At 36.0% G+C, this 11,913-nt stretch overlaps 1 protein-coding gene across 1 annotated transcript; it reads right to left on the minus strand.

Annotated features, from left to right (window-relative positions):
• Positions 1 to 308: 308 nt before the first annotated feature.
• On the minus strand, positions 309 to 11,637 carry ATP6V1C1 (ATPase H+ transporting V1 subunit C1). Its single transcript, XM_056483368.1, has 9 exons — positions 11,547 to 11,637; positions 7,784 to 7,875; positions 6,632 to 6,730; positions 5,276 to 5,344; positions 3,895 to 3,987; positions 3,713 to 3,806; positions 3,087 to 3,184; positions 1,829 to 1,955; positions 309 to 917 (listed from the first exon to the last, which is right to left on the minus strand). Exons 1-9 carry the CDS (start codon positions 11,601 to 11,603, stop codon positions 822 to 824), a joined length of 825 nt encoding a protein of 274 aa, XP_056339343.1. The 5' UTR covers positions 11,604 to 11,637; the 3' UTR covers positions 309 to 821.
• Positions 11,638 to 11,913: the final 276 nt, after the last annotated feature.

The raw sequence follows: 11,913 nt of genomic DNA on the forward strand, positions 1-11,913 counted from the left end.
TCCCAGCTCAACCTAGCTTGTTATTATCCCAGCTTGCCACCATCTTCCCAAGAATGGTCTCACATCTTTTCTTTAGTCACAAAGATATAAACACGAAAAACATTCATACATATGTGTGGTGGCCAAACAACATACTTGAGCCTTTCTGCACAAAGCAAAATTAATTCTTGCCTCCCTTAAAAGTACTTGGGCTGAAGTGAGTTGCATTTCTGTACCAGTGCATGCAGGATGCAGCACTATTAAAGACTTAACACATTGCTTCAGTTTAGACACAAGTATCAGCAATTTTACATGGTACAAGAAAGTGACACATTTGCACAGGTATGTTTATTTTCCCTGTGTTTACAGTGCATCAATTGTAATTTTAAACCATTCATAAAGCACGATTTCATACCAATTTTACATACTTTACATCACAGTTCAACAATGTTAACACAGTTTTATCTACTAAATCAAGTGAACAAAATGGCCATGAACATTTACACTAGTCTTCTGTAAACAAGTTTTTTTATAAACAACAGTAAATGGAATTAACACAGACCACCATATGAAAGAGGGATAAGCTTTTCCTTAAATAAATCACTCTGTTTATAAATACTTCAATTCTCTCAATATACATTTACAGACATAGTCGATTAAAAGCTGGTTGCCTACACTGTTCTTTAAAAATAAAATGTCTAGAGATGGACCACGGTGTGTTCAATTCACCTAACATAAGAAGCAAGCATATGATTAGTAGAATGTTAAAAGTATTATTATACTTCAACCTCACTTCTGTTTGTTTACACCAACACTGAGAAGATTGTCATGTTAGGGAACTTTTACTTGAATTCCAGCAAATTACAATCGATCTTGTAGTACACATATGGGTAGTACTCCTGTTGGCTGAGGTTTAAACCTGGAATATCCATAGTTGCCTGCAAATAAAGTGTTGAAACCAGTTATACTCTTACAGTTCAGACTACTATTAAAAAGTACATGAAATATTCATATGGTTTAGAAGCAAATAAGCCAGGTAAGACTTCAAGCTGAAATTTTCATGTTCAAGTGACTGTTAAATACAGGTAAAGCTAGAACTTTGACAAATGACTAACAATACTTTTCAAAAGTCAATACAAAGCGCTTTTTCACAATCTAAGTAGTTCTGTATCAATAATTCACATCCATTGCTATATTAAACACACCATCAAACACTGTCAGCTTCTAATAAGAATGTTATAGGGCACTGAATGATCCAGGAAGTTACATAAGTTCAGCATCTTTAATTTCCACCTAAATCGTTTCACATCCTCATTCCACAAAAGGCCTGGAAACGCATTACATTCAATATAATGTTAAGAATCTTTTTTAATTCAGCTAAACTCATGTCATCTTTAGTTAACCTCTAACTATGAAAATCACTGCTTTTCAATACAGAGCAGATTAGTAGAATTAGCCTCCCAAGAAACCAGTTTTACACATGAAAAGGAAACCTTTACAGATGGAAAGGCTAATTCCATTTTGACAATGATTCAGCCTTCTTCAGCAGAGGGCTGCTATGCTAACTTGAAGTCTGTATCTTTCCATCAGTAGTAGAAAAGAATGCATTAAGAAGAAAATACACGTGACTTTTGAACCAGACAGCTCTTCAAATATATTGGTTGCAACTTTAAATACCATCTGCCTTGCAAAAGTGTAAAACACAAGCAGCATTTTTTTAAGGAGACAAAATTCTCCTTAAAAATGTACTGTGAGAAAATGAAGAATATGGAGAGATATAGCCTTTTAATGATGCCAGTAGACTTTCTGCTTTGCTTAAACACACTAGTAGCAGTTAAAAAGTACTTACATCAATGATAGCTGCTGCACTGCTGTCAAGATGTTTGTATAAGTCATACAGAACTTCCCTCAGTTTCTTCATTGTTTTCTTATTAGGCTGAAGAAGCATAGCCTGGAAGTTAACTGGCAAACCATACCTGAGGAAGTAAAGTAGAAAACTATGGAAATGCTGAAATAATCCTTCTTTCACAATTCAAAGCAGAATTTCATTTTGAGAATGAATCCTATTGCTGAAGAGGAAATTCTGCTCATTTCCATTTTTGCAAAACCATTCTGTGTCTTCATAGGGCATCAAAAAAGTAGAATTGAAAAGTAGAATTTCAAGTTCAAAATAACAAAACAGAAGCCTAAATATTTAAAAATATATATTTTTAAATCCTTGAGTATTTAGCATAATTCTCAATGTTACCTGAACAGTCAGACTAAATTTTTTTATTAGTTTACTTTGCATATGACACTTGGTGAACAATGTTGTTTCCACTTAATCCTTTCTAGGACTGTGGAAACAGCTGCCAACATTCCAATCAAGTTCAGCTTTCTTCTTTACTCAAGTTTTGTCTTCACAATAAGGCTACAGCAGCATGAATGCACGTCCATATGATTTATTTTTTCTGTTCTTCTTCATTATGACAACCTATCCAAAAGGCTAAAAATGCCTTGTCCTTTGATGACCACAGTAAGAATAGTCTTCAATTATAAAAAATAAAGATCCTTTCTTTGCAGAACAACTACACCTGCACTTGATTAGTAACAACACTTGTAGATAGTATGAAGAAAAAAACCAGATAAATTTTCTAGTTAGAATATTGAGTGGTTTAATACTGAAAAGTTTAGACTACAAAAGGCATGTCTTAAAGAAAAAGCATGTATTTCATAATACCAAACCATGTTACTGGAAGCCCAAATAGCTTTTATTCTAAACTATTCAAGTTGTCATTTAAATATAATATGTAGTTACTTCTTGTTACAAGCAACTCATAAAGTAACTGAAAAATCAGCAAATACATCTCCCTGCCACATACAGAGTATCTGTAACTCCTAAAGGGATAGGGAAGACTACCTAGGGGAAGATACACAATTATCTACCTCAAATATTTCACAACTGGCAACAAGTATTGTCTATTGCCACCAGCTATTCTTACAGCCCTACTTTTTGCTCCCTCCTTCCCAGAAGAGCAGCATTCACATGCTTCAGTTTGGTAAACCCAAGCTAGATGTAAATTCTTATCAAGTCTAGGAAGAAAATCTATTCAAATTTGCCTCATTACCTTAAAACAGATTCAACAAAAACTCGTAATGCTTTGACATGAATCCATGCAATAAAAGCTTCACTGAAATTAACTTTCAGCCACCGAACCAGAGGCCCCTGTGAAAGAGAAGAGGGCAAAAAAAATAAGCTATTCAAACATCAGAAAAAGACTCAGCCCATTATGCATGTTTGAGCAAATACTCAATATCTGTACCATGATAATAAAAGACAAGTTAAAGACAGAGTTCACTATGGACATAATGGCTCAAGAGTGTTTTGATACAAAGTAAAGAGACATTTAATGAGACATCCCATTGTCTCTTCAGTTCCCCATCTCAGCTGTCATGAACTAACTATATTAAAGATCCTTTTAGTAATATCTGATTACGTAATTCAAACACTTGTCTATTTTCAAACTTCAAACATTATGAGCTGTACTACCAGCCCTTGGTTCAATGCAGTGAGGAGCACTTGTGCTGCAGGAAATTCAATTATACTGGAGCAGATTAGCTGGGTGGCAGGCTGGCTACATCATGGCATCCTTACAATGCTTTCTCTGTATCACAACTTCATGACATTTTTATGTAGCAATAACAAGCCTTAGATGTCTCACATTTCTAAAATAACCAGTTTATTAAGACTTACAAACTGTTTCTTCTTGTCAGTTGACAGTCTATTCATCTCTTCTTTATCGGCTTTCATCTCTTCTTCATTGTACTGGAAGTCACGGACCATAAATCTGCATTTGGAAGTGAACAAAATCAAAAATGCCTATTTAGAGATCCTTCAAAGTGTAAGAGACAGAATGCACAAAAAATAAATCTTACTTATATTCTCTGGCTTTGTGCTTGAAGTCATCCACTGCCTTCCTGAACAAGGTGACATTACAAAGGTAGCTGTCTTGGTCCTCAAAGAGTACACTACACAGAAAGAAAACAAACCAAGTGTCAGAATTCATCAGGCTCAAATTAGCACAGATCAGCCACACAGTACCACATGCTGTACTTTACTGCTACAAGGCAAGACATAAATGTAGATAATTATACAGGATTTAGTTCCCAAGTTAAGCACCACATACAGAACATAACTGACTGCTCTTAATTACTCCCTTCCAGAAATGATGGCAGCTTACAGTTCACATTCAGAGACTTCATCATACAAAACCACTTCATACAATATTCATTCAAATTAAAAACTATTTAGCAAAAAAAGCAACTGAAGCTGGTTTAGTACTGAAACATTGGGACTACAGATTCATTAGAAATGTGTGTTTTAAAGAAAAATAAAATGGATATAAAATAGAAAAGTACACAAATTAAAAATATACAGGTTGGCAAAAGAAAATGTTTCCTAGGCTGTAAAGATGACCCCTAGATTTACTGTTTTATACTTAAAAATCATATTGCTTATCTTTATGCTTTACCTTAGGAAAAAAAAGCTTGAACAGATTTAGACTGCTCCTCATATGTCATACTTGTCTTCAACACAAACAATATCCAACAGCCTTTTCTTCAGCTAGCCCTAGGCCATGGTTTCCCAATAATTAAATAAGAACTACTAACAGGTCTTCCAAATGTGAAGCTATCCAGAGCAAGTTCAGATTTTTTAAACAGGCACAGAAGTGGTAATATCAGATTTGCCTAACCAAAACCTCAGTCTTTCAGTTGAAATTAACCACAAACCCATGCTTTGTGCTACATGTGGATTTTATCTTTGATGTGATTACAAAGTTGCTAAAGTGGTTTAATCTTGCCCACCACAGCACCTAGCACCAGCTTGATACCAAAGACACAAAGAGACAAGCTACCTTTCTTTGTACACAACAAACCATTTACACTTCCAGTCCTCCATCCTTTGGAAGTTCTCAAAGAGTTCATACAGCTTGTTTCAATTCCTGTGAATACAGACCTAAAGCTTACAGGCCAGCAGCCAGTATTTATTGCTTATCTCCATCACACTCCAGCTAGAAGCTGAATATATCTGACCAGAACTAGATTCACTTTTTGGTTCTCTCACTCTGCTCACATAAGTTTGACAACTTTGTTAACCCTAGAGTTCATTTGAATCTTTCCTCATTTTCCCAATTTTATCAGAAAAATCTATAAAGCTAGACATATTGACAAGTTTTTGACCAATCTTTAAAATTCAAAGTCTTTCTAGATAAAGCTGAAACAGAGCACATACGAGATTTAGCATTTAACAGCTTACTTGCTGGAACGTGGTACAACCATCTCTGCTAGTGTTTCATACTGCTTAACCCAGTCATTGTAATTTAACCTAGAAAATACACAGATTATTGTTAGACTTAATCTGAGATTAATGGATCAAGTTTTTTCTTAAAGGTAAAAATATTTAACCATAACATCTTCCATCTCAGGTATAGGTTGTCAGAAATAAGCAAGACTCAAGAAACTCTCAGGTCTCTTCATGCTGTTTTTATAATTATTGATAAACTATAGTGATAGCAAAAGTAACATATTTTCAGTCTTCATGTCAGTTTACAAGTGCAACATTTTTTAAATCAAGAACTATGAAATTGAATCATCATTAAGTACAGATCTCAGGGGACCAAATGGAATATTAACTAAGGTTAATCAGAAATTCCTCATGCAACTCTGCTTTTTGAGCAGAGGAATACTTCTTCCACAATTATATACAGGTTCCCTAGAGTCCTGCACTTGCCTGAAGGACTGGGAATTTTGGAAGACCTGCTTTTCTGTGGATGGTTGTGAAGAGGTTCCATCCTTTCAACAGCAAAAACAAGTCAAAGAAAGATAACAGCTGAGATATTCTAACCATCTGCTTTCTGCTAAAGCCACTACAAAACTGTTTTTCCTTCACCAGAGTTTGACATGTGACAGACTCTAATGGCTCCTGTAGCAAAGAGAGCCACTGGACTTCTCATAAATTAGAAGCTCTCTTTGCTTGCAACTATAGAAAGAGAGTCAAGGGCCATTTTCTTATTTTACAGCAGTTTTGAGGCATCTGTATCACTTTCCTTGGCCAGGGGAAAACATGAGGTTTCTGTTGTTCAAACATTTCAAATAAGAACAGCCTGTTCCCCCAGCAAGCCTTTGACACCACATAAGCAGGGTTCCAATGGCAGAGACTTAGGTAAGTTAAAAAAAACAAAAACAAAAACATGCATAGCAAAGCAGTAAAGGGTTCACTTATTAAATGGTGAAAGTTGCATAGTCCTAACCAGGATAATGTAATGATTAAGCCTTCTAATGTAAAACAAGTCATGTTTTTACTCAGCACTTATTTTTATAAGGACTGGAGAATGAGAGCCATGGCAAACACTGGATAAGACATAAATCTAATCTCCAGTTTCTTCAAGAAATTCATGAGCACTGAGCAGTCCTTACGAGGAGTTTTTGTGAACAAAGGAATGCAGGCACAGACGCTCACTGATCCCTCCTGAGCATCTTAACAGTTCTGTTTGCTCATCCAGGAAAACCCCAAGTAAATTCAGATGTCATTCTTACAGTATTATAGGGTTGTAAGATCTGCTATTTGATTAATATTTCTTATTGTATTCTGCTCTTGGATGAATAAACTTACTTCGGCACAATCACTAATAACGTGACCAAATATTCTGAATCAAGTACAAAGTCCTCTTTCTTTACAATATCAGCAAGACTTCTGGTTAGCAAGCTTCCCCTGCAGAGAAACAACAACAGGCAGAACAATTACATGTTTAAGAACTGAATTTGTCTGGAAAACAGTTTCCAGTGCTTGATAATATAGCATTCTCAAAAATACATTTTACCAACACAATTGCTATTAGCAGAGCAAACAAAATGTCCTTATATGCATTTTATATCTCACTGTCCAAAGTCACTAAAGTTTTTATCAGTAGCTCCACTGCTGTGCGTCACTTCCATATCCCAAATACGTCACACACTTAAGTGGCCAACTTTTCTTTTTAGAAGTAATTTAGAACCTCAATGACCACTAAAACCATTAACTGTGGACTCTAGTACATGGAGCCTCAGAGTTATAACTAACCTAGTACAGATCAACTTACAGAACACCAATAAAAACTTAAAGCAGTGTATTTCTCATATTCATAAGAGACCAAGAATGCCCATAGATATTAACGGCCTTCAGCTGACAAAGTGCCATGGCTCAGCACAGAACTTGTCTCACTCCTGAAACAGCTTGTCACATATTGTCATTGGCATGACACATGGTTCTGAATCAGCCAGAAGGCTTGTGCCAGCCACTGTAATGGCAGGCTTCAGGCACACTCATCAACCACATTTGCACAGAAGAACTACTGTACCTCAACTGTACTTCAGATAATCATCACATGTACATGACAAGACAATACACAGTCCTTGTTTAATTTATTATCTGCCTGTACAACAGCTGTCTCTGCTGGTAAATTCTAAGGGAAGAAAACCAGCTGGAGTGAAGGAAAGACTTTCTTATTTAGACAAGATACCTAAATAGCAGTGTTACACACCACTTACAGCAAGCTCCTCTCAAAAGTTCCAGCAATTTATGCTATTTTCACATGCTTTTGTGATTTCTCAATTGCTTTTCAGTCATAAGTATATTAATACCAACAAGACAGTTGCTCTTCAAGATTGATGAAACATCTCAAAAATACATTAAGCTTAGAGCCTATATCACTCTACATTTTATTAAGTTTTCATGCTTAGATAATGTTCCTGAGCTACATTATCAAAAAAAGAAAATAGAACTTACGCATTCTTTCTTTCCAAATTCTGAAGATTCCCTTTCAGATTATTGTATGCTGAGGCTCTTGCTTTTAGATCATTGTCAATCTGGTTTACTCCCTGAAAAATGAAAAGAAAAGGAACTGTGTCTAAAGAACTAGAATAGAACCTATGTGCAGCTTGCCACTGCTGCTCAAATAAACCTGAAGGATGGATTTGAGAAGGATGGCCTCATTAGCATGATTACCAAAAATGATTAATTCCCAGCTAGATAACTTGGCAGTAAGAGGAAGAATACAAAACAAATTAAGCACTTTAGTACATCTTAAACTGCCAACCATACTCATATCAGCATATACCCTATCCAAGGAAGTGTTTTAAAATCAGTGCACTCAGTAACAGCTGGGTAACTGAAAGAATGTGGCACAGTGTCTGGCACTATAATGCTGCCTACTGCCTCCTTCACTGCCTCCTCATTGTAGTACATGAAGGTACAAATATGAAAAAGTTCCTGAACACTGTCAAGAGACTCTCCCTTTAGTTTGGACTTAGACCACTGACAAAACAAAATTGTTTGCACAAAACACTTCGGCTTGGAGATCGAGATATGATTTTGTTTCCACAAAATAAATCTCTCTTAAAAGCAAGTCACTTAATTAAATAATGACCTTGTTTATGGTAACACCTAAGTTGGATTGTCTGTAGCAGGAAGTTATGAAAAGCCTGAATATTGTAAGTTTCATGTGGCAACACACTAACAGCTTGTACCTTTACAGATACAGAAATCCTTTAGACAAAATACTCTGAAAATGACAAAATTAAACAGATGAGTACTTAAGGCTATTTAAATCCTTTGACTGATATAACCTTTAGCAAAGCAGCATGCAGAACATTTCAGCAGGTGTCACACAAGGCATATACTATCATGAAAGCTTTTTAATACTACAAGAAGTAACACCAGCACCTCTTTTTTACATCTAGAAGACAGCATAACAGGAAAATTAATCAGAAGATATTAAGCTAGTACCTTTGTGCATTTCAGCTCTTCCCCAGACTGACAACCCTCAGCCTTTTCCAAGGATCAAGACTTTCAACAACAGTCTAACTCTGCGTTATTAATGACAAAACCCAAAAACCTTCAATACCAAACACTGCCTTTACAAACCAGTTCCATTCAGCATTGACAATACTCTATTGCTCTCATTTGTAGAGTCTGTAGTCTTTTAAAAGATGACTGCTTAGAGTAAAAACTGTTACTGATGCACTGACTGAAGTTTATTGTAAAAAACAAGCAGCTTTGCTTCCTACTGAATGTTAGAGAATACAGAACCACAAACCCCAACTCCACAACAGAGCTGCTGAAAATAAATGTTTGTAAAATTACCAAATAAAGCAATAATGCAAACTTCCTTCTCCGAGTAAAACTGGTGAATAACTCACAAAAGTCATTGCAAAAGGAGGCAGACTCATGGTATTTCTAAAGAAAGTGCCAGTCTAACATAGTGAGCCTATTTCTACACAGACCAATCCCAGACTTAAACCACTTAGGCAGTCATTGGCAATATGTGAGTGTCTTGTAGCCATACAACCATGCAGTTGCACTTCAATGCATGCCTGGGTTGCTGAAAAGGTGGGACTGGGGCACTAAAGACATTCAGGTTGTCTCCTTGCATAAGCCTGATGATTAATTTCAAATTGAAAGAATGACTTGATTAAGCGACAGCTTTCACATAGCACAGATACTGTCTCCAAAGCTTCTCTAGTGACACTAGGGTTACAAAACTCCTGGAAGTTAAAACCTGAAAAAACCTGATGGGTAGTTTCAGCAGATATAATTTTATTTTAAATGTTTCTAACAGTGCTGTAATTTCTTCTCAACTGACAAACCCCCCATTGCAATTGCCATTACTCACTTTGACAGATATCAGAATCTGCTGCTTGAGTGAGTGAGGATGATATAAAACCATAGTAATTTATGATATGACAAGCTTTTCACATTATTTAACATCAACATGTCAGGAGGCTTCACAGACTTTAATTAATGTAGCCCTATCAATTTTCCTGTATCTTCACTCTGGCACATGATTACATGATGATTTTATCATTGTCAGGACTCTTTCTGCCTTGGGACAAAACTCCTTCAACTCCTGTGATATGATCTCCTAGGGGTCATTTCTATAAGAGCATAAGACATCTTCAGTCATTTTCCTTCTCTTCTCTACTTTATGGACACACATCTACAGCACACAGTTGAAAATATTTTATAAACTATTTGAAATCAGATTTATGACACAGGTGTCCTGAAGCTGTCCCTGTGGAATACAAACACAACTAAACATGAAGACAAATGGCAAACCCCAACAGGATGACTCAGGCTGAACTCCAGCAGACCTGTTTCTCTGCATTTACTATCCAACCTAATAGGTCAATGAGGTCCCTAAAGTAGATAAAAATCTAAGACAGTTTAAGTGCAGGTTCCAGAGTACAACTTTGTTAAAGCAGATTATTTATCTAGCACTCCAGGACACAATAACATAAATCTTTGATCATTTTCAATAAAGAACATATCTCTTCATGTCCTTTGTTTCTTTTTCAACAAATTTAATTTCTGCAAAAACAACTGCTGTACTACAACAGCTGTAAAAAGTTCAGTGCTTCATTTTGGTACCTTCTTCTGAAGAAACAAATATTATGTACTAGCACCATATATTAAGTTTCTTATTTTATATCTGTGAGATATTTTTAATCTGCAAATCTTCAGATCTGTAAGACAGCAAATCATCCTTCAACAAAAAGCCATACTGCAGATGTTTTTCAGGAATACTTACTAAATGTAGTTTGTGAAATAAATTCAAGATACAGTGGTAGTCCCAAAGAAAATATCAAAAATGAAAGTACTAATTGCATTGTCAGTCAGCTTTGTAGCATGTATTAAGATTTTCTAATCTCCACAACAAAAATTAACGTCATAGTTTCAGTAAGCTGCAGTTATAGCAAAGCACAAGTCTGCCAGCACCCACATCCCAACTCCACTATAGTCCCTACACATCCATCACCAAAGACTACCTCTATAGGTACCCAGAACAGGCTCTTTTTTTCAAGTTATGTATTTCCAGTTAGTAATACAGGCAGTTCCAAGAGCCAGTCTGCAGATTACAGAAAAAAGGGAAGGTGAAAAAAAAACAACCTGAAGAGGCTGGGAAAATCTTAAAGTAAGGATTGCCTACAGAGAACTCTCTCACTGCCTAAATCAGCCAGTCACTGCTGAGGACCCTGTACAGGCTCACAAGCAAGTACAATGCAAATTAAACCCTCTGTGTATGGAACACTTTGCCAAAGTAAAGATGAGGAAAATGCATGACAACTCTCAAATGAGTTTCCTTTACATCTAACAATAAAGGCTTATTTGTCCCCTCACAACTGAATGTCATGGCTTTCAGAATGTAAATAAGTTCCCTGGTTCACTGCTAACAGCCCACAAGGTTTAAGAACATCAGACAAACAATATGCTAGTACAGCAAAACTGAAATGTGAAATCATTTCCTGGCTACTTACCTGTTAGCTCAGTGATCCTAGGAAACAAAAATCAGCAAAGACAGCATGATGGCCTTTCAGGGAGCACTCTCCAAATCCTGGCCACATCCTAATGTATTTCTGTGGTTACTGTCTGGTACAAAGTTCACTACTACTGTTAGCTGACTAAAACAGACAAATTGCTTTGAGAATAAGTTTTGTGCATAAATATCTCAAGTTCAAGTTTTTAAGAAGTTTTATAAAACAAGTTATCTTACCTTTGCAATAATTTCTGAAATATTCTTCAAGGATTGCTTGATTGGGTATTTGGCCATATCCCATTGGAACCTTGTTATATAGGTGACCAAGTCAACTAAAATTTTAAAGAACTTTGTTAAGATTGACAATAAAAAGACTACTGTTGAATATTTTATGTAGAGCTGCTGTAACAGAAGAGAACTGTAACAGACTGGACCTTTCTATCTGTTGACCCCACTGCTTAAGAAATTTGAAAATAAATAAGTTGTAAATCATCCATGACCTCTGCCTCCACCTCTGTAGACCATAAATAACATTTACTACCAAGTCAAGGATGGTTGGAGAACTACAGACAAGAGCAACTACTTTTTGGCCTCTGTGAAAAAC

The sequence above is a fragment of the Oenanthe melanoleuca genome, chromosome 2, assembly GCF_029582105.1.
Source record: "Oenanthe melanoleuca isolate GR-GAL-2019-014 chromosome 2, OMel1.0, whole genome shotgun sequence".
Taxonomy (NCBI): Eukaryota; Metazoa; Chordata; class Aves; order Passeriformes; family Muscicapidae; genus Oenanthe; species Oenanthe melanoleuca.

Excerpts from the sequence above, each read along its gene's own strand:
- ATP6V1C1 (XM_056483368.1), bottom strand. The coding sequence starts at position 11,603 with ATGGCCAAATACCCAATCAAGCAATCCTTGAAGAATATTTCAGAAATT. Across the intron at positions 7,876-11,546 it reads TTTCAGAAATTATTGCAAAG|GGAGTAAACCAGATTGACAA; the intron begins GTAAGATAACTT and ends TTCATTTTTCAG. Across the intron at positions 5,345-6,631 it reads TTATTAGTGATTGTGCCGAA|GTTAAATTACAATGACTGGG; the intron begins GTAAGTTTATTC and ends TGTATTTTCTAG.